The sequence below is a fragment of the Rhinolophus sinicus genome, chromosome 8 (assembly GCF_057876585.1).
Source record: "Rhinolophus sinicus isolate RSI-liver-muscle chromosome 8, RSI-T2T, whole genome shotgun sequence".
NCBI lineage: Eukaryota > Metazoa > Chordata > Mammalia > Chiroptera > Rhinolophidae > Rhinolophus > Rhinolophus sinicus.
In genome coordinates, this window is record NC_142508.1 from 54,937,312 (window position 1) to 54,961,916 (window position 24,605).

General features: G+C 46.0%; 1 protein-coding gene and 1 long non-coding RNA gene across 2 annotated transcripts in view; one reads left to right on the forward strand and one right to left on the reverse strand.

Annotated features, from left to right (window-relative positions):
* Positions 1-12,841, forward strand: part of LOC109453721 (uncharacterized) — a 39,358-nt gene extending 26,517 nt beyond the window's left edge. The window contains exons 2-4 of the long non-coding RNA XR_002138368.3: positions 10,227-10,308; positions 10,988-11,075; positions 12,704-12,841. This is a non-coding gene — a long non-coding RNA (uncharacterized LOC109453721). The remainder of the gene's footprint in view (positions 1-10,226; positions 10,309-10,987; positions 11,076-12,703) is intronic.
* PLCG2 (phospholipase C gamma 2) overlaps positions 1-24,605 on the reverse strand; it is a 139,849-nt gene that overhangs the window by 17,143 nt on the left and 98,101 nt on the right. The window contains exons 22-31 of the mRNA XM_019743719.3: positions 24,009-24,118; positions 20,744-20,840; positions 19,325-19,391; positions 17,325-17,482; positions 14,519-14,621; positions 12,907-13,116; positions 11,267-11,412; positions 10,180-10,294; positions 9,040-9,207; positions 89-177 (exon numbers count right to left, since the gene is read on the reverse strand). Of these exons, the coding sequence (XP_019599278.1) occupies positions 89-177; positions 9,040-9,207; positions 10,180-10,294; positions 11,267-11,412; positions 12,907-13,116; positions 14,519-14,621; positions 17,325-17,482; positions 19,325-19,391; positions 20,744-20,840; positions 24,009-24,118 (1,263 nt within the window). The remainder of the gene's footprint in view (positions 1-88; positions 178-9,039; positions 9,208-10,179; positions 10,295-11,266; positions 11,413-12,906; positions 13,117-14,518; positions 14,622-17,324; positions 17,483-19,324; positions 19,392-20,743; positions 20,841-24,008; positions 24,119-24,605) is intronic.

The following is a 24,605-nucleotide window of genomic DNA, read 5'->3' on the forward strand; positions in this document are numbered from 1 at the left end:
AAGTCCCTACGTCAACTGTACTCATTGGCCGTTTACACCCCCACCAGCAGATGTAGTGCAGGGAACCCCAACATGTTTCTCCACTCACCAGGACTGGCCGCATCTCACAGAACACCAGGAGGGAAGCCAGCTCAATGTCTTCACTGTACCCGTTCTTCAGAGGAACAGATCTAAATCCTGCAGCAGGATGGAAAAACAATGCAAAGGCAATTAATGTCTGACCTTAGTTTTCTTGGGGTACCCAGGAATCACATGACCAGTTCAAGGAGCAAAGAGGTCAGTGCCCTGTGCTAGGCTGATTTTCTGGAAGCCAGAGGTCCCATCCTGATGGTTAAGGAGAGGGGCTCCAGAATGCAGCCTTGACTGACAGGTCCATACAGAGAAGTGAAGTTAAAAATATCTGCCATCTAGAAATGAAAATGATTTACTCAGAAGAAAGTAAAACCCACAGAACATTACACATTGAATTTAGAGTGGCTGCATCTGTGGTTCAATTCCTTAAATACTCCTAAGGCCGAAAGACTCAAAAGAGTAATGAATCCTCACATCCATTTCCTTTACAGAGTGTAGGACGGGGAGGGTCTTTAAAGATTTCCAATGGGAGGAAATCTTCCTGTCCCTCCACTGTTCAGAGAAGTATTGATCCTCCTCCTCTGACAGCCATTCCCTATTTACAATTAGGACCTATGTCTGGCAGTCATTTAAATGTTTATTTAGAGGAGGGTTGAGGTAGAGCTGAATTCCCCGGCCACTACCATCCATTAAATAATGTTTAAGGAAACACATCTCAAAGGTTGATTGGTTGGCTTGTTTTAATTTACTATAAAAGAATCCAGAATAAAAATGAAAGTCTCCCACCCACTCATAATGCCTTATTCCAGAAGGAACCATTGTTAACAGTATCTTCCCAAGATAATCTGTGCATGTGTTTGAGTTTCCTTTAAAATCACAAAGGAAAGTGCCCTGACCTAAGCCATTCTGAACCTTACATTTAACATTGTGTCTTGGGGATTCACTATATGGCCCTAGATTGACTTGAAAGCTTTTTATATATATATATATATATATATATATATATATATATTTTTTTTTTTTTTTTAATTGAAGTATAGTTGTTATATAATATTCATTTTAGGTGTATGATATAATGATTTGACATTTTTATACCTGTAAAGTCGTCCAGTCCTGGGCTTTTGTTTGTTGGGAGTATTTTGATTACTATTACAATTTCACTGCTAGTAATTGGTCTGTTCAGATTCTCTGTTTCTTCCTGGTTTAGTCTTGAAAGTTTGTATGTTTCTAGAAATTTATCCATTTCTTCTAGACTGTCCAATTTGTTGCCATATATATTAATTGTTCATAGTTTCTTTAATGAGCCTTTGTATTTCTGTGGTGTTGGCTATAATCACTACTCTTTAATTTCTGATTTTATTTACGTGTTCTCTTTTTTGCTTGATGAGTCTTGTTAGAGGCTGGTCAATTTTATTCATCCTTTCAAAGAATTATCTCAGTTTCATCAATCTTTTCTATTGTTTTTCTGCTTTTCTATTTAATTTCTTTCCACTCTGATCTTTATTATTTCCTTCCTTCTACTCACGTTGGGGAGTTTGTTCTTCTTTTTCTAGTTTCTTTAGGTGCAAATTTAGATTGTTTTATTAGGGATTTTTCCTGCTTCTCGAGGTAGGCCTGTATAGCTATAATATTTCCTCTTATAACTGCTTTTGCTGCATCCCATAAATTTTGTAAGGCTGTGTTTTCATTTACATTTGTCTCGAGGTAGTTTTTTATTTCCTTTTTTATCTCCTCTTTGATTCATTGGTTTAGAAGCATGTTGTTAATCTCCATGTATCTGTGATTTTTCCAGCTTCTTATAGTTGATTTCTAGTTTCATGCCATTTTGGTCAGAAAATATGCTTGATATAATTTAAGTCTTCTTTAATTTATAGAGGCTTGTTTTGTGGCCTAGTATGTGATCTATCTTGGAAAATGTTCCATGTGCACTTGAGAAAAATATGTAACCTACAATTTTTGTATGAAATACTCTATAAATGTCTATCAACTCAAACTGGTCTAATTTGACAGTTAAGGCCATTATTTCTTCACTAATTTTCTGTCTCAATGATCCATCTGTTGAGCTAAGTGGAGTATTAAAGTACCCAATTATTATGGTATTACTGTTAATTTCTGCCTGTATGTCTATTAACATTTGCTTTATATACTTGGGTACTTCTATGTTGGGTGTGTAGATATTTACAATTGTTATATTCTCTTCTCTTCTTGGATTGACCCCTTTAAAATTATGTAATGTCATTCTTTGTCTCTTTTTACATTCTTTGTTTTGAAGTCTGTTTTGTTGGATATGAGTGTTGCTACCCAAGGGTTCTTTTCATTTCTATTTGCATGGGATATATTTTTCTATCCTCTCAGTTTGTGTGGATGTGTTTTGATTTAAAGTGAGTCTCTTGTGAGCAGCATATAGATGGGTCATTTTTTAAAAATCCATTCTTTCACCCTATGTCTTTTGAGTAGAGCATTTAGTCCATTTACATTTAGAGTAATTATTGATAGGTATGTGTTTATTGACATTTTATACATCATTTTTTCATTGTTTTGTTGTTCTTCACTGTTTCTCCTTTTCTTGATCGCTTTCCTTTTGATTTGATGGTTTTCATTAGTGTTTAGACTGGATTCCTTTCTCTTCATTTTTTTGTGTATTTTTGTAAGTTTTGGGTTTATGGTTACCATATATATCCTTCTATATCTATAGCAGTATGTTTTAAGCTGATAAGCATTTCAGTTCAGTTGTATGCTGAAAGCACTACATTTTTACCACCCACCATTCTGTTTTTGGCATTGTTTTTTATCTTTTTGTTTTGTGTATCCCGATTGTTTATTGTAGTTACAGTTAACTTTGTTACTATTGTCCTTTAACATTCATATTGCTTTATATGTGGTTGATTCACTATAGTGATTGCATATTTGCTTTACCAGTGAAAATTTTTCCTTTCCTAAATTTCTTATTGCTGGTTATGGCCTTCTCTGCATAAAGACCCTTTCACATTTCTTGTAAGGCCGGTTTAGTGGTTGTGAACTCCTTTAGTTTTCACTTGTCTGGAAACTCTTTATCTCTCCTTCAATTCTGAATGATAACCTTGCTGGACATAGTATTCTAGGTTGTGGATTTCTTTCTTTCAGTACTTTAAATATCTCCTCCACTCACTTCTGGCCTGCAAAGTTGCTTCTGAGAAATCAGATGATAACCTTATGGGTTTCCCTTGTATATGACTTAATATTTCATTCTTGCTCTCTTTAAGGTTGTCTTTTTATCCTTAACTTTTGCCATTTTAATTTACAATATATCTTGGTGTGGGTCTCTTTGGGTTCATCTTGTTTAGAACTCTCTGTACTTCCTGGACCTGGATGTCTGTTTCCATCCCCAGATTAGGAAAGTTTTTCTTTCCTAATTTCCTAATCAGACATTATTTCTTCAAATATTCTTTCTGTTCCTTTCTCTCTCATTTCTTTTTCTGGGATCCTTATAATGTGAATGTTAGGAGGTTTGACGTTATCCCAGAAATCTCTATTATCATCATCAAAAAATTTTATTTTTTCATTTTGCTGTTCTGATTGGGTCATTTCCACTACTCTTTCTTCCAGGTAGCTCATCCATTCTTCTGTATTAACCAATCTGATGTGGATTGCTTCTAATGTATTGTTCATTTCAGTTACTGTATTCTTCTTCTCTGACTGGTTCTTTATTGCATTTTCTATCTCTTTGTTGAAGTGCTCGCGGAGTTCCTCTCTTGTATTCTCAAGTTTATTGACCATTTCTTTGAATTCTTTATCAGGCAAATTACTTATCTCTGTTTCACTAGGATTTTTCTCTGGAGATTTTTTCTTGTTCTTTCATTTGGGGCATATTCTTCTATCTCCTCATTTTGCTTGACATTCTGTGTTTGTGCCTATAAGTTGGATAGAATAGCTATCCCTGCCAGTCTTGAAACAGTGGTCTCTGTGTAGGCTATGTGTTGAATAGTTGTGGCTGGCCAGTTGTAGCCAGGGCAGGCACGTATGGTACCTGGTATGTCTCTTGGCCTAAAGATATGGGTTACAGGTGTGGCAGCCTGGTATGTACACGCTTCCTTGCTCTTCTAATCAGGGTGGGGCTAAGAGAGCTGCTAGTTACATTCTTGGTGTGCCCTGTTGCTTTAACTGTCTGTGATCAGAGCAGAGTCTGGGTGAGGCTGCTCTGCATGCTTGTATCTCAGCACCCCACCAGCTCCAGGCTGTCTCAGGGTAGGGCAGTCCTGCGTGCATGCACAGTTACACGTTGTTAGTTCTCCCTCCCTTGTGAGCACACAGCAGCGCCCCACTCACTCCGCACTGGGCAGTCCTGTATGTGGGCACTGCAAACTTTTGCTAGTTCCACACTTTCTTGAGGTGAGGCAGCCCCCATGTGCAGCAGTGCCCCTCTATCTCCACACTTTCTCTGAAAGAGGCAGTCCTGCATGAGGGTACCACAGAGTTTTGCTGGCTCCACACGCTCTCTAGGAGGGGCAGCCCCATGTGAGCACCTGGTAGCACCCCACTATCGCCACACTTTCTCTGGACGGTGTAGCCCTGCTGGCAGGTACTACAGCGTTTTGTTAGCTCTGTAGGCAAGACAGCCCCTTGTGTGCGCAGCCCACGTGGGTGTACCCACTGGGTCAATCTCCAGGGAGAGGGGCTCCTTGTAGGCACGCTATGATACCCTCCTGGGACCCAGCTCCAGGAGGGGTGGCTGGAGCCTGCAGGTCAGCCAGAGAACCTGGATGGAGCTCTGGCCTGCTATCCATGTTCTGGGGAAATGTAAACAGTGGAGATCACCAGCTCCTAGGGAGCGCTCATGGTTCCTCGACCTTCTCTATGAGGTCTTTCTCTCTCTCTTATTGTGCAAAAGCTGTTCAATTGACTCACAGTTGTCTCTCAGGAAAAACTGCTCTGTATACAGGTGTATATTTGATGTGTTCTTGGAAGGGGGCCAGCTCATCGTCTACCTCTGCTGCCATCTTGGACCCGCCTCTCTGAATTGAGAGCTTTTATGTACATTGTGGCTACTGATTCTCCAGGACAAGCGATGCTCAAATTAGGGCACTGCCACTATTTCCTCTGTGCCTTCCATCATTCAGGTTTTGGCTTGTTTCATGATGATTCTTACTTTTCTTAGAACACTATTTATACTATCAGTTGATTTATAACCTTTAGATAATATCTTTTGAATCAATCACTTTCCACTGCAAATGAGGAGGAAATCAGCATGCTTACACCCTCTCCCCCTTTTCTTCCCCTACTTCGAGGAAACCCTATTGCTTCTACTTGACATGGTGTGTAAGGTGTGTGTTCAATTTTGTAACCATAATTCTCCCACAAAGGGATGCTTAGTTGTATTTCTCTGACATTTATACAGCAAAGCTAAAAGAATAGTATAAGAAACACTTGTACACTCACTACCTAGCCCTCACCCTTAACCTCTACTACTCATGTTTCATCACATTTCTCCACCCATCAATCTATTGTGTATGCGTGTGTATGTATTTCAAAGAAGGATGGAGGTATCTGTACATGTCACCCTGAATATGTCAGCATTTATCTCATTAACTAGAGCTCAAGAGTTGTTTACAGTGTTCTTTTTCTGATAAAAAAATTTACACACAGGGAACTGCACAAAATTTTTAAAACATGTTCCAATGCTCACCTTTTTTATTTTCTTCAGTATGAGCTCGTGGGACATATAATCCCTGAACTGTGCATGTTTGAATGCATCTGCCTGTTAGTTTTATGCTTGAGTGACAGTGTGAGTGGGTATAAAATGCTCACACTCTTTGACCTGGAGGATTTGGGGGGACATTGCTCTCCTTGAATACTATTGTAGAGAAGTTTTCTGACCTATTTACCCCTTACAGGTGATGAGAATGTTTTTTATCGGTTTGCTGGTTGTTGTTTTTTTGCCTGGCTACCCACAGAATTCTTGCTGTCTGGCCTAGTGCTTCTCTAAGTTTAAAGCAGATGTAAATCACCTGCGAATTTTACTAAAATGCAGATTCTGACTCAGGAGACCTGAGGTGGGGCCTGAGATTCTGCATCTCTCATGAGCTGCTCTGTGGACAGTGGGGAATAAGTCCGTCTAGGTGTTAGTCTAGGTGTTGTTTGACCATTAGAACGTACCGGAATGCAGAGCATGCATGGTGTCCAGAGAGGCTGCCAGGCAGCCCATGACCTCTAATAACATGGTTCCAAGCAAAGTGGCGTTGTTGCACTCAGCACAGGCCTCCGAATTTGGAGAAGTGGGCTCTGTGCCCTCTACTGAATGTCCCCCTCTCCATGGACCTCCTCTCACGACCCACGTCTCATGGTTATGAGCAGCCCATCATGTGGGCGTCAGGACTGAAAGCTGTTTGCCTAGTTCCCCCAAAATAGAGTCTGATTCTGTTTTCACTCTTGTTGATTTCAGTTGTGTCACAGAGGAAAGGGAACTAGAGATCTCTTTGGAAGTAAGATCAGTATTTTGGCTTAGGAGGCGCCTCCAGGGTGGCCTGGACAGTAGGGAGAACCTGGGGTTTGAAGTCAGACATTCCTGGGTTTGGATCCAGTTCTGGTCTTACAGGTGTGTGACCTTGAGCAAGTTAATTAACATCTCTAGGCCCCTATGTGCTCACAGTTAACAAGCACGGAGATGCTAAAACCCCTTTCACAGGGTTGCTGTGAGGATTAAAAGAAAGAGTTTAGGGCACCTAACTAACACAATAAATGATGTTTTTCTTCCTTCCGAGCTCCAGCTGGCTTAAAAGCTTAAGTGTGTCCCTAATGACAAAGGGCAGTTTATTTTTGAGTTTAGAAGGCCCCCACTGCCTCAGGCTCAAAGGATTATTCATTTTATTTCACTGCCTCCATGAATATGAATGTGCCAGGCAGTGTTAGAAGCTGGGGGAGAGGGGGAGAGGGGGAGAGGGGGAGAGGGGGAGAGGGGGAGAGGGGGAGAGGGGGAGAGGGGGAGAGGGGGAGAGGGGGAGAGGGGGAGAGGGGGAGAGGGGGAGAGGGGGAGAGGGGGGGAGAGAGAGAGAGAGAGAGAGAGAGAGAGAGAGAGAGAGAGAGAGAGAGAGAGAGAGAGAGAGAGGCAGAGAGAGTCCTTACTGAGTATCTCACAGTTGGGGGAAAGGGTCAGTTTTCATCATCCTTGAGATTTTGGTCTTTGTTAAATCTCCAAGCTAAGTCATAGCATTTTCTAGATGAATTGACACAATTGGGTGGCCAGTAAAGAGAGTTCATGAACTCCGACCTCTCTCCAGGACACTGGGAGGAGCTGCAGTGCTCAGGTCCCTTATCCTTTAAGAGGACGTGGGTAACGAGGGGCAACAGTAGAGCTGCCCGCCTATGCAAGGTGAGAACAGTGGACGTGGGTTAGGAATGAGTGGGCACCGTGACTATAAAAATAAATCTGTCTTAAGCCTTATTTATTTGGCTAATTTAAAAGAGGCACATTATAAAGTTAACAACTGCAGCTAAATTGCTGGGTTTAACACCGTTCAGTGTGGGGAAGTGAACCAAGAGGGGTTGCCAAATATCTCAGCCTTACAAATGAGTACTCACTGTTATTATTTATTAAATTAGGAAGCTCAATACTTCTAAAACGCTAAAGAAAAAAAAATCAGACTGTTTAAACATTTCTCAGGTTATTTAATCTACTCATTTGCTTAGGAATTTGTTTCCTTGATGATAAGATGGGCAGCCACGGTCTAGCTCAGTTTTCCCAACGTGCCAGGGCCATCTGAGGAGCTGGCTAAACATGCACATTCCTAGGTCCCACCCTGAACAGGTTGAATCCACACCTCAGGATGGGCTCAGCAACCTGTGTTTTCCAGACTCCCCAGCATGCCTAATTAGGCAAGTGCCTGGTGGTGGAAATTATCACATTTATGATATTTTCTTATGACATAATAAGAAAGGTAGAAATTTAGGGAATGACTGATATGTTCCAAGTTTAGGGGAAGAAAAAAACACACCACAAAACAGGATCCAAGGTTTCAAAACAACATCAAGAGAAAAAACTATCTTTGTACATAAATCACTAAAATGAGCGTGAACTTTTTCACTTGAAAAAATAATGCTTAGGAAACAGGAACAATAACCTCATGAGGAATCTAGAAGGATCTATGATCTTATGTCTCAAATAAGGGAGGAAAAAAAGGGAATCTGATGAGTGAGGGCCTGGTTGTCAAACATTCTACATAAAATCCAGCCAGAAACTAAATTAGAGAAACTGTATACAAGATAAGCATAATCACATTTACAAAGTAGCACCTTGGATAAATGGCCCCAAATCGCCTCCCCTGGGGGAGTGCGGTCTATCTGTCTTGTTGGGTGGGACTCCAGCTCCTGATAATTAAGAGTTGGTCACAGGACCCAGCGTGGTGTGGTCCCAGGCAAACACGAAATGACCCTTCTCAAAGCATTAAGGGGTTTTGTGTTTTGTTAGGCATGGAAGAAAATCATCTCAATTTTACGGAAGGAAGGGGAAGTTCTGAAAGCTTCAGTAGCTTGCCCAGGGTGACCCGGGGAGGTGGACCTACGATTATAACTCACAGCAGTTGCTAAGGGCCTTTTCCTTCCCAGCCAGAGAGAGGGTGGGAGAGCCAACCAGATGTACGTAAACCCCGAGCCCTGGCTGAGGCTAGGCAAACAGCTTCTAACCTTTCCAAATGAAATCAAACCTCAGGGCCAGGTGGAAAATCAACTAATAATCCAATTCTGCATGCAGACACCTGACTTGAAGGGCCCAGCACGCCATCTCATCACCTTCCCCTGTGCGTACTAAATGATGGGCTGCACACGTGCCAGCTCGTGGGAACTACCACAAGCGCAGCTGTTCAAGCCCCCTAACCAGGTTTGCAGGGATTTCCTAAAAAACCAGGAAAACGCTCTTTCATTCTTTTTGAAGCCAGCAGCACAGAGCAAAGAACAACGCTAGCCTAAACAGAACATGTTCATTAAAATGCCTCTTACCTGATTTGATGCCTTTAATGGGGTAGGTAGCATGAGCCAGAAAGTTGGGGTCGCTGAACATGTCTTCCTCGTACACCACAAAGCGCAGAAATGCGAGGTTCGGGTCATAAATTTCAAATGTCACCTTCTCCTGCGTTGCAGCCCAAACAGGGCTGAGGCCATTGTCATCTGAAAGGTGATCAAAGCTTATTAGAGGTCCCATTCGTCCTGACCCCCCCACCCCACCCCCCAAAAAACCATCTCCACGTTCATCAGCTTTAAATCTGCTTAGCAACTGGGTAAACATGCATCTATGCTAAGATCTACAAAAATCCGAATAATCTTTTTTCCAGTAGCAATCCTGGTAAAGCTATTGTAACAGGCCCGGCCCTCAGTAAGGAGGGGGAGGAGACCACCTCCCTTTTCTACAGCTCCCATCTCCACTGCCTGGGAGGTGGAAGGGACAGGAGGCAAACGACCCAGCAGGAACAGGTGGGTATGGAAGAGGTGAGATGGGAGGGGAGTGGATTCAGCTCTCTGAAGAGGCAGAGCCAGCGTGGGTTCTGTAGTTGTCAACGGAAAATCAGCTTCCTAGAGCAAGGCAAGTAGTCAACCTGCCACCCTCCATAAATGCCAGTTTCACTGGTCAACATGTGAGTTGCTCACTGTGCTACCTTTTCCCCAGGGGCAGTGATCCCGGGTCTCACCAGGCCCACAGCCCCTTCCAGGCTTCAAACAGAAGAACAAGCATTTCTCTTGGCCTCCCTGCCCTCTGTGGGAAAAGCTCACCCAGGTCAGGCTGCAGCCTTTGGGTCAGGGAGCCATGTCCTCTCTGTGTCTCTGCTTCTTAGTCTGGAACTCAGTGGCTGAAGCAGATGGGGGCTGTTGCACAGAGAGGACCCGCCTAGTGTCACAGTGCAGACAGCAAGAGCCTTGTCTGGCATGAGTTACAGGCAGAGAAATGCAACATTGAGTACGAGTCCAACTATTTAATCACATGGCCCTTTGTTTCCCCTCCCTGAGCTGAACGCAGGAGCAAGAGGGATGAAGGAAAAGACCTGGGCAACCAAAGCGCATTACAAAATCCCCAATGAATAGCATCCCCAACGTGTGACTCTACTCACTGGAAGTTTAAGGGAAGAAAGGACCCAGGCAACTTACTCACAACTGTCGTCTTAAACTTGTTGTTGTCATATTCGGCTCCACAGATTTCCACCTCCACAAAGGGACATGCAATACTTCGTCCAGGCTTGGGGAGGTGGCGAGCCCCGAGAACCTAGGACACCAAAGGTAAGGACTGAAATCTCCCAGATCTGTCCTAACAAGTTCTCACTGGTAGAGTAACAAGTTCTGAATGGATGGGCTAGCACGGAGCTGTTTGGGCTCTGGAGTCAGACTGCATGAGTTCAAAGCCAGCCTCAGATCCTCCACTGGAGAAGTCCTAACAACCTTCTGAGGTAGACACCACCACTGTTGCCTTCTCGTGGATGAGGAAATGGGAATGGAGAGGGGGGGTGGATTCCCACAGCTGTTAAGATGAGCCAGGATCAGAGTCCCCATGCCATCAGACTCAACAAGTGGTCCTCACCTGAGCACAGAAACACACCCACCCAGGGGGCACCCTCAGAGACAGAGCATTTAGTCACTGGCTTTCCCAGCTCCCAAAGGATGGGGAGAGTACGTGATAGTCTTCTTGTAATTGATCTTCTTTCAAAGACCTTTGGTTACAAAAGTTTCTTTCTTTTTTTTCTTCTTTAATCTTAGGAGAAATGTAATTTATCCCTCTACTTTGCATAGTTTCCAAAACAGGTAAAAAACAAACATTCTTACAGAGATAACACATTTTCTGAAAGTTGAATGAATTTTTAAAAGCTTCCACCCTTAACACTGGCCACTGGGGAGGAAAACGCTCCCTTCCATAAAGACGCAATGGCCATTTCCCACATGCTTTCTTTCCTTCTTTTTCTAGCCAGAAAATGTCCTTACGGGGACCCAGGAGATAACCTGCTGAACCCCACAAGAGATGGATTCATACCTTAGTCCAGCAGATGACACGGGTAAGGTGACCGAGATGAATTTGGGGACTATCTCCCGCCCCTTTCCCTCTAAAATGACCCTGGAGTACACTGTATTTAAGATGCTCAAAGCATGTCCCACAACAGGTGTGACTAGGCACAGGGCTGGGCCCTCCCAATGCCACAGCCCTGACTCCCTGGGAGAAGAAGGTGGGGGGTGAGGGGGGCCTTACCTTGACAGTCAGGGTTATGAGGATCTTTCTCTGGCACTCAGGTGGCATGGGGTCATACTTCTCGTTCCTCATGCTCTCGGGCTGTAGGACGTAGCCTGTCCGCCCATTGAGTGAAAACAAGGCGTGATTCATCTGCATGTATTTATCTGGGAAGGAAAGGGCACCACTGATGTAAGTGAGGCAGGAAAAGGCTCACCTCCTGGGCCAGGCAGTGCTAGGTCAGAAATGATTGACACTTTTTTCCAAAAATAATTTGAGTCAGTTGTTAAGCTAGAGATCTAACTCAAATAAAATGAGGTTTTTAAAAAAATCCACTGGAAACCCATATTATTGGAAGAAAATATGGGCTTTGGAAAAAAGTCTCAGACCAGGGAACACCTTTCCAAATACCTATGACACAAAATCCAAAACCAGTTAAAAAAAAAAAAAAAATTAAAATCTATTACTCAAAGCTAAAAATTTCTGCATAGAAATATTTTCCCGTAAGTTCAGACATGCTGTGGAAAGAAAAATCACTTTAACTCAAATGATTTCAGATGTATATATTTATCTAAGAGATCTGAAAAATGCGTGCTATAAATACCTACATCCCATTAGAAAAACTGGGTCAGAAGCATCAACAGACGTTTGTGGAAAGCAAACACTTCCTTAATACATGAGAAATGGGGTCGTGTGATTTACAAGCGCGATACCACTAAGGGGTGCTCTAACGACAATGTACCATCAATTTTCACCTATCAGATGGGCCAAGATTGATAAAACTAAGTTGGGGACATTATGCTGAAAGGGTGTATGTAAACGCTTTATCCATTTGAATTTCCACCCGCCAAGTGTCTCAGCTCAGGCACCCCTGGGTCCAAATGTTCACTGGTTGTTGTTGGGGCCAAGCTGATCGAAATGCCAGTGCTGTCTGACCCACCCTGCCCTCCTGTGAATTCTGTCCCATAGATGCACTCCCACATCTGTGAAACGATGCTTACGAAAGGTTATTACAGAAGGCCGTACAGCCGTGATAGCAAGTGATGGGGAATAACTCCAATGTGCCTTAGCAACGGTTGCATAAAGGATGGTTCCATTCAGTGGAATCCTCTGCAGGCATAAAAATAATAGAAAGGACACTACTGATGAACGGATCCCCCAAAGAGGCTTAAATAACAAAAGTGCAAAACACCGTGACTTAAGCTACCATTTGTGTAAAAGAGTTTTGCATGTTGGTTTCTCCCAGCATGTGAATATGTCTGGAAGAGAGTCTGAGAGTGAAGGCTTCAAAGAGAGATGAGGCAGAACAAGAGGAAAGCGTGCTGAGCAAAGCCACTGAACACCTGGATCCAGTTGTGCCTGAAGCTGGCGCAACTCCTATCCTTTTTTACACTAGCTAATACATTTCCTTTCTCTCTTAAACCAGACTAACTCAGTGTCTGTCTCTCGCCATCACAGGGCCGGCTGTCAGGCGTCCCCATCAAGCCCCTTCACCACTCCATTCAACTGATGGGCCTCTCACTAGTGTGTTGATTGAACCAGTTCCTAAGACAAATCAAACGTTCCAGGACGCTATGTCCCACTGGTGGCCCCAGCAGACTGTGCCTGGCACAGCACTGTCACCATCTTGGATTTGCTGGCCACCTTCAGTCCCCCTTTACCTGCAGTCTGGAAATTGAGCGCCACCATTTGGGAGCCACAGAGCCAGAGGCGGAAGGGATCGTAGTTGGAGGAGTCTACCCTCTGTCCCTTGGGGTAAACGCGGGTCAGGCCCTTTTGATTGTACTTCAGGAGCTCGATGGGTTTCTGTCTGACGACGCTGTCAGCCTTGGTCTCCACAAAGGAGCGGATTTCTCGGAAGTCGGGGTTTTCTGCACACACAGAGAAGGAGTCACCATTTATTCTGCATCTCACGCACAGTCTCAAGGCAAAGGCTGGAGGAGCAGGTTGTACCATGAAACCAGGAATGTCTGTCCTTGACAAGACAGGCACATGGTTCTGATGATGTTGTCATAATTGGGGCTGCTACGGGCTCCCGCCCTTTGCGAATCCCAGATATTAAAAGGGAGCCCAGTCTTCCCATAGCCTTTGTGTCTGGATTACTGTCATGTTCTTTTTTGTTTAAAACCACCAACAGTCTTACACAAGAAAACACAAAAGTGGTACAACTGTAGAAGAGGGGAGGGTGGGGGAATGGCCTCAGGGATCAGCAGGAAGGAGGAGATCTTAGGAGTGAAGGACCAGACGTACATCTGGCTTCCTCATGACAGATGTTGTAAACACAGATGAGTGAGCCAAGCTCTGGGTGGAGGCAGAATCAATGGCCCGCAGGAAGGGATGTGAGAGGGGAGAGGGAGAATGAGTGGGAGGAGAGGGTTGGGAACATGCAAACAACTCTTTGCTTGGGTGAAGCATTGCTTCTTCACATCGGGCTGTGGTGGGACAGCCCCCCAACCTGCAGACCCTGTCTCCTCTCCCTGCATGTGGAGGTGCCCGGGGACCATTAACTCTGGGGTTTAGTACTGTTTCGCTGGTCTTGTCCTGGAATTACAGATTCATGAGATCAAAGATAGGAGTTGCTCAAAAGGCTCAAAGAAAGGGGGAAGAAAATGTGAACAGGATCATTATTAGATCAAAGAACTGTATACTTCAGAGAATTTGGTAGAAGATTATGTTTTAATCCTTCTGTTTGAATCATGGCCCCCAAAGATATCCGGGTCCTGATCCCTGGAACCTGTCAATATGTAGTTTTGTGTGGCAAAAGAGACTTTTCAGATGTGCTTAAATTAAGGAGCTTAAAATGGGGAGATTAGCCAGGACCTAAATGTAACCACAGGGTCCTTATAATAGGGAGGTAGAGAGAGATTTGACTACATAGAAGAGAAGGCCATGTGACCACAGAGGCAGAGATTGGAGTGACGCAGCCACCAGAGCAAGGAACAGATTCTCCCCTACAGCCCCTGGAGGGAGTGGCTAAAATCTGCCAATACCCTGATTTCAGCCTTCTGGCCTCCAGGACTATGAGAGAGTAAATATGTTGATTTCAGCCACCAAGTTTGTAGTAACTTGTACCAGAGCAGTAGGAAACTAATTCACCCTATGAGAGGCTTTTCCTGAAGACACCACAGAGCCTGTTTCGTCAGCACCCTGGTGCTAAGGATACACGCAAGGGAAGGTTCCGCCTAGAGCAGTCAAGAACGAGTAGGGACCACACTCACTGTGCCCTGTGACTCAAAAGGAAACCAGAGTTTTCACCGTGTCAGGAGACAGTACCTAAATTGTCCTTGGTCTTGCTGGTTGGTTTGCAGTAGACAACCAGGTCCGAGAGCTCGATGGCGATTGACTGGTTCTTCTCCCAGTACTTCATGTTGTTCTCCTGTTTGGGGCCAACCATCTTTAGTTTCAGCGCTCAAGCCAGCACCTGAGAAATCCCATCCTCCTAGCTCACCTGGCAGGCCTTTTCCATCCCTCTGAGTCCCGTCCTCTCCTCTTGGCCCTCCCTCCCGCATGCTCAGATCTTTAATATACGAGGGGTACCAAAAAAAAATGTATACATATGACTTGGATTCATCTTTGGTTATCGGTATATAGTATTACAATATTGACACAGTTTTTTCCTTTCTTAAAATGTGTATACATTTTTTTGGGCACCCTCTGTCGTTGGATGTTTTCCTTTCCCCTACCTCTCTTCTCTTTCCTTCTCTTCCTGCCGAAATTCTTGACCAAGTGGTTTCCACCAGGCTTGGTGTCTGTCCAGCACCCCACTGTCCTTAACCCTCAGCTCTAGGCTTCCTGCCCTATCTCTTCCCCTAAAACGACACTCTTATAGTTCATCCATTCTAGTTCTCCAACTGCATGACCTCATGTCCTGATGGGCTCTGTGGACCAAAGCATCCCTGTCATTATAACTTGCTGTGTCCTGCATCCCTCTTCTCTACAATGTGCACCGCCTCCTTCTACCTCTGACTTCCCCCCATCACGGCTCCATCCCAGGGGTTCCCCAGGGCCCAGGCTACATGCCAGGGACTTGGGAACCATTTCCGCTTGGAGGAGCCGCTGTCAAATCCATTTCCATCAGTCTACCGAACAATGTGCACGTGAGACAGGAGTTAGCAGAACAAGCACTTGGCACATTCTTAAAACAGCAAAATGGGAAGTTTTCATCCCAAGGTGCACATACATTTTCTTGGCATCTTCTGTATAATAAGACTTTAAAATTTTTCTCATGAAATCTTAGCAAATGTAAAAACCAATTAAAGAGGAATGTAGATCAAAGACAGACTCGTTGCCTTCAACACCTAAGCTTAATTTCAGAAGCCTTCAGGTAGGAGAGAAAGGAGCAGGGAACCCTCAAGGGATGTCACATTTTTCTCCATGGAGAAGTGGAGAGCCAGGATGGACCACGAAGACAGTATCATCACCATGCCTGTACCACTCTGAGCCCCACACTCGGCCCACGCTCAGGAGAGGTTCGGGGGCCTCAGAAAAAAGTCTACGGAGAATAGTTGCAAAGGGCTTCCTCCCTGGTGTTTTTCTCCATTCTCAGCGAAAGGGGCCCAGAATCACAATTACTAGCACATGCTGAGGAGGGTCACATGCTGGCAAATGGTGCCATACATATCATGACAACTGTTCAACTGGGCAATGAGGAGATGGGGGAAACGATCTTTCAAATGAACCTTGGGACGGTGGCGCCCCCTTGTGCCTCAGAGCAGTACTGCACCGGAGGCCCGAGATAGCAGATGAGATGCTCCCATTAGGAAAAGTGGGAGCAAACAGCCTGTGGGCCACAAGTTCATGGTTTCATCCCATGGGACTGGTGATGGTGTGGAAGCCTTGGGAAGAATGAGGACCCACCTGAGAGGTCTCTGACTAGACTCTGGGACAGGAAAAACGGCAGGCCCTGGCAGGGAGGGTACTCGTTCGTTCCACCAGCCCGCTGCAGAAAGTCTTCTAAAAAAGTGGAACTTCACTCCAGGATGTTCAAAGGGTGAGACACAGTAACCAGAGACTGGCCAAGAGGTGAGGCACCCCAGAGAGAAGGGAAGACCAAGCTGATGGCAGCTGACCCTCCAAGAACACTGAAGGAGGGAAGACTCATAAACTATAACGAGAGGTGGAAGGGCCCAAGGGGTCCTGGGAAAGCTTCAACATCCATCAGTCCTGTGGGTCAAGACCTGTCTTAGAAGCAAGTGAGTAGATGGGAGACCCTAGAATGTCTTCCCAGTTGTACGGCCACAAGAAAGGGCAGATGTACCTTACATTTCCCCATGTCCTCCTGGTACAGTGACAACGTGATGATTAAATACCTTTGTGAACTGAGCCTTTGCTGTGTGCCAGGCACCAAGCCCAGCAGTTTTCATGCTTTGTCCCATTTCATCCTCACTTCATCTTTTGAATGAGGTACTTGGCTCCCCATTTTGCAGACAAGGAAACTGAGGCCCCGAGAAGTTTGGTTACATGCCCAGGATCCAGCCCTGCCGGGATGCAAACTCCAGTATGCCTAGTTCCAAACCTCCCATTCTTACCCAGTACCTCATCCTTCTCAAAACACTTCCAGCCAAATACTAATGCTCCAGTCAGGATAACCCTGGAAATCTTATTCCCATCTAGAGCGGAAGTTCCTCCACAGGAACACAAACTTCTGAAGGGAAAGAATGGGGTCCTGTCAATCACAGTATTCCCAGGGCCCACTGCGGGTCCAGGGAGGTGAGCTCAGTGAACACTCGCTGTGGAAAGGATCCAGCCTGCTTTCAACAATATTTAGAGATAAGAAAACACTCAAAATAAGGAAGGCCAAACTTTCTTGCCAAGACGCAGCCCCAAATATCTGGAATCACTATACTCTGAGCCTTCTGACCATTCACACTCAACCCAGCTTCCCAGGGGGGACATCCAATATCCACTTCCTCTTCAAAATGATTGGAGTTATTGTCTGAACCCACCGCATCACCTCCGTGAATTCTCTGGGGCCCCTGGGCCTGCTCTTCCTGCTGCCCAGATCCATCCACATCTCAGCAGACTGCCAGAGACCTGAGCACACCAGGCCCACCTGAGCCCAGGTAAGCAAAGGGCCTACCTTGGTGTCAATCTTCCAGGTGATCTCCCGAATGCTCTGAAACCACTCGAAGAGCTCCTCCACCTTGTCCGTGGCAAACTCCACCGGAGGGTCACCCTGCTTCTTGGGCTCCAGGATAAAGACAAAAGACTTCTGGTTTTTCCCGTGTGGGGCTTTCACTTTGGGAGAGAATAATCAAAGTCCTGATCAGCCGGTTAGAAAACCACAAAGACCAGACTTCACGCTGCCTGAGCCACTTCTGTCATGAAACCAACCCAACCACCATTGCTGTCATCATGGTCAGCATTGACTGGAACATCTGCTTTGTATCAGGCAGTGTCTAGAGTCTTTACACACGTTACTGCTTAAGGTATGCAGCAGCCTGGGTAGTATTCGCCAAAACGATATGTCTGCGTTCTGACTCCTGGTACCTATGAATGCGGCCTTAGTCGGAAATAGGGTCTTTGCAGATGTACTTAAGAATCTCAGGATGAGATCATCCCTGGATTTAGGGTGGACCCTACCTCCAACAACTAGTGTCCTTCTCAGAGGAAGGAGAGGGAAATTTGAGACACAGACACAAGGAAGGCCATTAAAGACAGAGGGAGAGATCAGAGGGATGCCGCCCCACGCCAAGGAACACCAAGGATGGCCCGCAGCCACCCGAAGCTAGAGGCATGGAATAGATTCTCTCTGCAGAGGAAGTGTTTTCTAGATAAGAAAATTAAGGCTATGACGGGAGAAATTATCTGCCAAATAACATCATTTACTAAGATCTCTGAGCTCTTATGTGCCGGGCAATATACAAAGCAGATGACATGCACTGTATCTTATTTAATCCTTATCATAAACTTTTAGGCATGCTACTCTTGTCGTGCCCATTTTACAGGAGAGCAAACAGAGACTCGTTGAGGGAAAGTAACACATGGAAGGTCCCATACCTAGTAATGGCAAAGCTGAGTTCCCTATTCGTAACCACTAAGCCATGCGTCTGTGCTTTGCCAACACGGTACAGGAGACAATACAAAGAGCAACACAAGTGAGTTCCAGCTTGTCAATTTACCCACCTGGGGACATCAGGCAGGGCTTGTGGTCACTTAGGAGCTTGGTTTTCTCATCTGTTAACTGGGACAAAGAATCCCTCTCCTACCTACCCTGTTGGATTGTTGTCAGGAAGAAAAAAGAAAAAGAAAAAAAAACAGATACTAGATGGAGAAAGCAAAGCACTGTCACTAGAAGCAGAAAGTTCCTCGCCCTGCAGGGACCATGCTCAGGCCTCCCCACTGAGGGCCTTGGAGGGATGAAGTCCAGCTAAATGGACTGATGAACTGTAGGGAACGTGGAGGCCTGTTGTGGAAACATGGACTGCCCAGAAAAGGAAGCTGTTGAGGTCTCTTGCCCAGAATGTTCTCCTAATTGCCTTCTGTCCCTTCATATGCAAGCTACTATATCCTTACTTAAAAGCAGGCATGGTGGAGGCTCAGAAAGTTCCATATAAATCACAGCCCTGCCACCGGTGTATAAGCCTGCATGCCCAGGGCCATGCATTCACTCCTCCCTTGCACCAGACTTCAATGAGGGCAGGCCCAGCGGAGCAGCCAGGAAGCGGAAGTTCAGAGAGAAATGACAAGGCCCAGGGTCTCATAGCAACTGAGAGGCAGAGCTAGGCTTAGAACTGGACACTCCCAACTCTGTGTTCCATCGCAGCCCAGCCTACAGCCCAGCTCCTCTTAGAAAGGCATGGGAAACCCAGGAGTATCTCTGAAATGACGTTGGGAATAACATCTAACATTTGTCTAGCACTTACTCGGCACATGGTGACTGTGTTAGGACTTTACAGATATTAAGAGCAGACAGAACATTGTAATCAGTGACCAGCCTGGCCCACAACTTGGCTTCAGCATCCAAATCAAGGCTAGAAGGACCAGTGACCGCCACCTCCTCCTTGCCTGGGGCAGTTCTGAGGCCAGGCAGTGGGGCATCTGGGTGGGAATCCAGGCTAAGACCACGTGTGCACGTACCAACGTTATAGGTGTTGAGATCTAATATTCCTCTGCAAAGAGACCCTAAAGGATTGTCTTCAATAATCTGTGAAGAAACAAGACATAACTCACGTTAATCTTAACAGGAATAATCACAAAAGACAACCAGTTTCCAAAGCACACCGCTTAGCAGAGACACTGCCTATGGAACTGTTTAAAATGCATTTTCATTACAGGAGACATCCAGAGGGAGAGAGCTACATAATGAAGTGTGTTGCTGATACGGACCGAGCAGTGAGCAGGTGCCGGCAGGTTCAGCGTCTCATTTTTCCAATCCATAAAAATGTGCCTTGTGATTTTCTAGAACAGGTTTTGAAGCATTCCCATGGATCTGGTTTCAAAAACATACTAGATCCTTTATTCTGACATGATGACGAAATGGGACTCTCTGGACTCCTAAAGCCCAGCTCAAGAACCCTCTACGATGCCCCATGTCCTGTGGGACCGGCACCTACGCTCTGTGATCTGGCGTTAAGGCCTTGGTTAGCCTTCCAGCTCTACCTCTACCCACTGGACCCTCCCAGGGTCCAGATAATATGGGAAATATCTTGGTCTCAGGAGAGGAGGCAGAACGGTGCATCTGGCCATTGCTTGTATTCCCCCATCCCTCCACTAGTACAATGCTGATTACATGGGGAGGGGCACCACGAACAGACACAGTGAGGGAGGAGGGGGTCACGTCTCTCCCTCAGGTCGAACACACTGAACACAACTGCGTTCCTACCACCACACCTTTGCTAAAGCTGTGCCTCCCATTTGGAATTCCCTCCTGCCCGTCTCTTGCTATTGATCTCTAACTTGACTTTTAAAGCTCAAATCCCCCTTCCTCCATGCAGCCTTCCCAGATTGCCTCAACTCCCTTAGAAAATTCCTTGGGCTCAAATAGGACCTTAAGGTCCTTATTACAGAGTTCCTCCTTGGTGCAATGCTGTCCCACTCAAAGTGGCTGCTCTTTGCTCTTTCTGGGCAAGAGGAGGTAGGGCATGGAAACCAGGTTTGCAATGTCACCAGGAGGGCCTCAACTCACCTTCTACTTAGGCCCGCTTGCTTATTCACACCAAGCACGTTCTGAATGTCTGGCTGGCCAAGCTAAATGTGTTTCATTTGCAAGCTGCTTTAAGCAAAGGACAAATTCCCCATTTGGCCATTTTTCACTCCAGAGGGAATTCTCCTGCATATTCAAAGCCTTCCAGCCCAGCACAACCTGATGAAAACATAACGGCTTGTCCCAGTGACTTTCGCCCACAATAGCTCGGGGGAACACTCCTAATTTCCACGTCACTCTGTTGTCCCTGTTCCAGAGCTCTAAGGAGACCACGCAGCAGTGCGTGTGCTATGTGCCCACTGAGATGGTTCCGTGGATTCCCTGAAGAACAGCACCAGCTGATGGAGCCTTACCTGCTTCTCCAGTTCCTCCACATCGACTGTAGAAGTGTCCTCGACGTAATTCGACGGGAAGTACTGTTGGATTCTGGTTCCATAGTCTCCTTTCCACCTAGATGCAAAGAGAGGGCATCAGAGGGCCTCCCCTCAGCAGTGTTAATAATCCATCACTGCTCGTTAGAGCCCCGCTGCTGGTGGGGGAAAGACAGCAAGTGAGCGGAGGAGGTAGTCATTAGCCGGGACAACAGAACATTTCAAAGGGATGCTCTGCTTTTTTATCAGCAATGAGTGATGAGGGGGAAGTCCTCAGCCCATGATCCTAATGCTTGGTCAAAGACATCAAAAGTCACAAGTTTCCATGCTTTACACGGACATCAGAAGCCACAAAAGGCACAACCTCTAATCTGAAGCTGGTGCAATTGCATTTCAAGGAGGGCCGTGAGTTTAGAGACAATGGTGGGATAAAGAAGGTTCCGGAGCCAGAGAGCCTGGAATCAAATTCCAGTTCTACCACCAGTTCCATGAGCACTGTGTGGCCTGGACTCTCTGTCTGTAAAATGGGAATAATCCTAGTGCCTCTTCCAGCGGGATTGATTGGGACTGCAGGGGTTAACACATGCTGAGAGCTTTAAACCGCACCTAGTACATAGTAAGTGCTCAGCGGTGTTAGTTCTTGTTGTTCAGCTAAAATACTGCCTGGGACCTTCTTCCCACCTCTGCAATGGCACTGATAACATGGGACATAATTGATCTGTGTATGTGTCTCAACTCCACTACACAGTGGGCACCTCTAAGATTCTAATCCCAAGTCCAGCACCCGGGCACAACTTCTCGTGTGGACCCCTTTCTGCAGCCAGGGGCGCTTTCCAGAATGCGTCTCTGACCACACCACAGCTGACAGCTCCCGAGGCCTTCAGAAGCAAGCCTAGACTCTTTAGCCTGGCTATCAGAGCCTATACGGTCTGACCCCAGGGACTCTCAGACCAAAACTCCCGCCTCTCCATGACTCAGACATTCCTTCCAGGCAACCTGTCACACACCCCCCCATGGCGCCCCCCCGCCATGCTGCCCAGTTTCCATGCTTTAGTCCATACCCTTTGTATTCAGCTTGCTCCTACTAACAATTGAAGACTCAGCTCAGAGGTGTCTCTTCCAGGCGTGTCCCCTGACTGCCACCTAGGCTGAACACTTCTTCTGTGTTGCTGTGGCATCGTGCCCACAGCTGTCGGAACACCCTGCACCTTGCTGTTAATTTATACCTTTCTCAAAGGTGTACGATGTGACACCTTTCTAAAGCTTATCACATCTGCGCTTCACTAATGTTTACTGACCCGACTAAGCAGGCGAAGGACCGACTGTCCCGTGGCCTGGTGGAAATACGGGCTCACCAGCTGTAAGCCATTTTCGCACCCTGTCACCTTCATTTCTCCAGCCCCATCTCAGGCCAAGGCTGGCTGTCTTCAGGTGACTGTATGCACTGTTTGCCCAGAATTGAGTGGTCTGTGCCTGCTGTCCAGGCGTCGTTATTAACAAGAGCATTCCCTTCCCTCTCAGATGCCTCCTAGTTTAGACAAAACTTATTTGGTCCCCCATAGCTATACTGGAACCAGTTAGGGAGGATGCAAAGAAAAAGGTGGTGTGATGCAGGCATCCCACTAGGTGGCACTATTGCCACCAGAGAGAGCATGAGAAATGGGTGAACCTCAGCTGGGCAGTTTGCCCACGGTCTCCCACCAAAGCCCTTTATACCAGTCTATTATTTCATCTCAATATAAGAGCCTGGGACATTTGGAGAACGCCACATCGGAGGTGTGGAAAGGGATGAGGCTCTTTCACACATGGGAAAGTGTGTGATTTGGAGTGATTACCTGGGCTGTACCCACAATACCCTAAGTCAGTCACCTGCATAGAAATGGAACCTCAACAGAGGCAGGGTACAACAGCACAATGAGGGGGCACTGGGGCCTGGGGGAGACGCTGATTCTGGCTATGCCACACAGGGTGGACAGACTTTGGAAAAATTCAGACCTCTATCTAAGGGAAAAGCAGATGGGTAACACTGTGGTTGGCAAGCTGGGGCTGGGAACATGTGAGGGGGAGCTCTGGGGGCTGCAGCGGGAAGGGCAGATGTTAGCAGGGAGGCCAGACAGGAGCTCCAGGCCCCCACTCCAGGTTCAGCAAAACACTCCGCTGTTACCTGTGTCTGACTCTGGGAATCCTGGTAAGAACTGGCTTGGAAAGAGGGGGTTCTCCAAATTAAAAAAAAAAAAAAAGACTTTGAAAACCTCTAGACCTAGTATATGAGTTAAGGTTAAGAGTGTGGGCTCTGGAGTCAGAAGGCCTGGCTTCAAATCTCAGCCTGCTGTGTGGCCCTGGACAAGTTACTGTACTTCTCTGTGTCTCCGTTTCCTTGCCTGTAAAATGCAGATAATAAAAGAAAGAACCTTATCGGGTCATTGTGTGGATTAAATTAGGTATTGAAATAAGTGTTTAAAATGGTGCTTGACACAGAGGTGCTCAATTTGAGCTGCTATTCAGATTTCTAGGTCAAGCCCAGCTATCTTGTGGGAGGAAGAGATGTGGGCATTGTGGGATACTTGTGTCTCTGCCAGTGCTCATGGTTATGAACGAGTTCTTATTGGTCTAAGGTAGAAATCATCCCACAAAACCACCTGCCCTGGGACCTATGGATGGGTAGCAAATTTTTCTTCCCAAGTGAAAAGTGGTTAGAGGTAACTAAACCCTAGGTACTTTTGGTCTAAAAAGTGTGCCCTCTTCAATCCAGGATGGGACTATTGCACAGGGCACAGGACTAAGCCATAACATAAACATTTGAATTTAAAATAACGCACAGGCTTGTGTCTGGAAGAGCCTGTGCTATTAGTAGTTGTGCAATTTTGGAAAGCCTCATTTGCCGCGTCCGTAAGGTACTCCATAGGTCATAGTCCTAACTCCACAGGTTTAGAATGCGGATTTGGTTAGATGACATATGAAAGCAATTAGCATAATGCATGGCACACAGTAAGATCTCAATAAATGATAGCTGCTATTACAATTAAAATAATATATAATATGATGTGATATGATATGATAATTATTACCGTTGTTTATCCACTTTTCCGAATAGAGCACGCATGCATCAAGCCACTTCCCAGAGAAGGTACCACAGATGAAAGCTAGCTCAGAATGCAGATAAAAGGGGTCATAGCTCAGACAGCACTTGAGTCTCACTACCAAGAGGGGACCAGTCAAGTTCATCTACTAAGCGGCTCAGCCTTACCAGCCCCCGGGCTCCTTGGAGACGTTGTGAATGAGGGCACCACGGCAGAAGCTCAGCTCATCACTCTGCTTGGCTTTGTAGTCATACAGAGCTTTCACGGTTCTCTGAGGCTTTCAGGGAAAACAAGAAGGAAAAGGTCAGGCCGGGCGGACGAGAGCAGGGGGAGGTGGCTGCATTCCCTGGCACATTTGCTTCTTCTCATTAGGAAGTGGGAGGCTTCATTCCAAGGTTACAGTGCCATCTGCTGGCGAAGTTGTGGCATTGCAAAGGAGGCATAAATCCCAAAAGTCTCCAGGGAGTGAAGATGGGGACTGACCTTGTCAGCCACATCACCACTTCTGAAGTCCTCAGTGCCCATGCTGAACAACCCTCCCAGAAGTTCAAGCTCAACACTCCCTGGCCATGCTGGGCCTCGCCAGTATTTTACCTAGGTCACCAGTCCCCTAAATGAACTTCTACAGGACACTGACATTTTGCAAGCCTAACTGAGGTACTTCTCCATTATATTCACCAAAAGGTGGTCTCTGCATTGGCAGGAACAAGCAAGCCGGCACTTACTCAGGATAAAAATTGTCTGCAATGAATTTGCTTTAATGC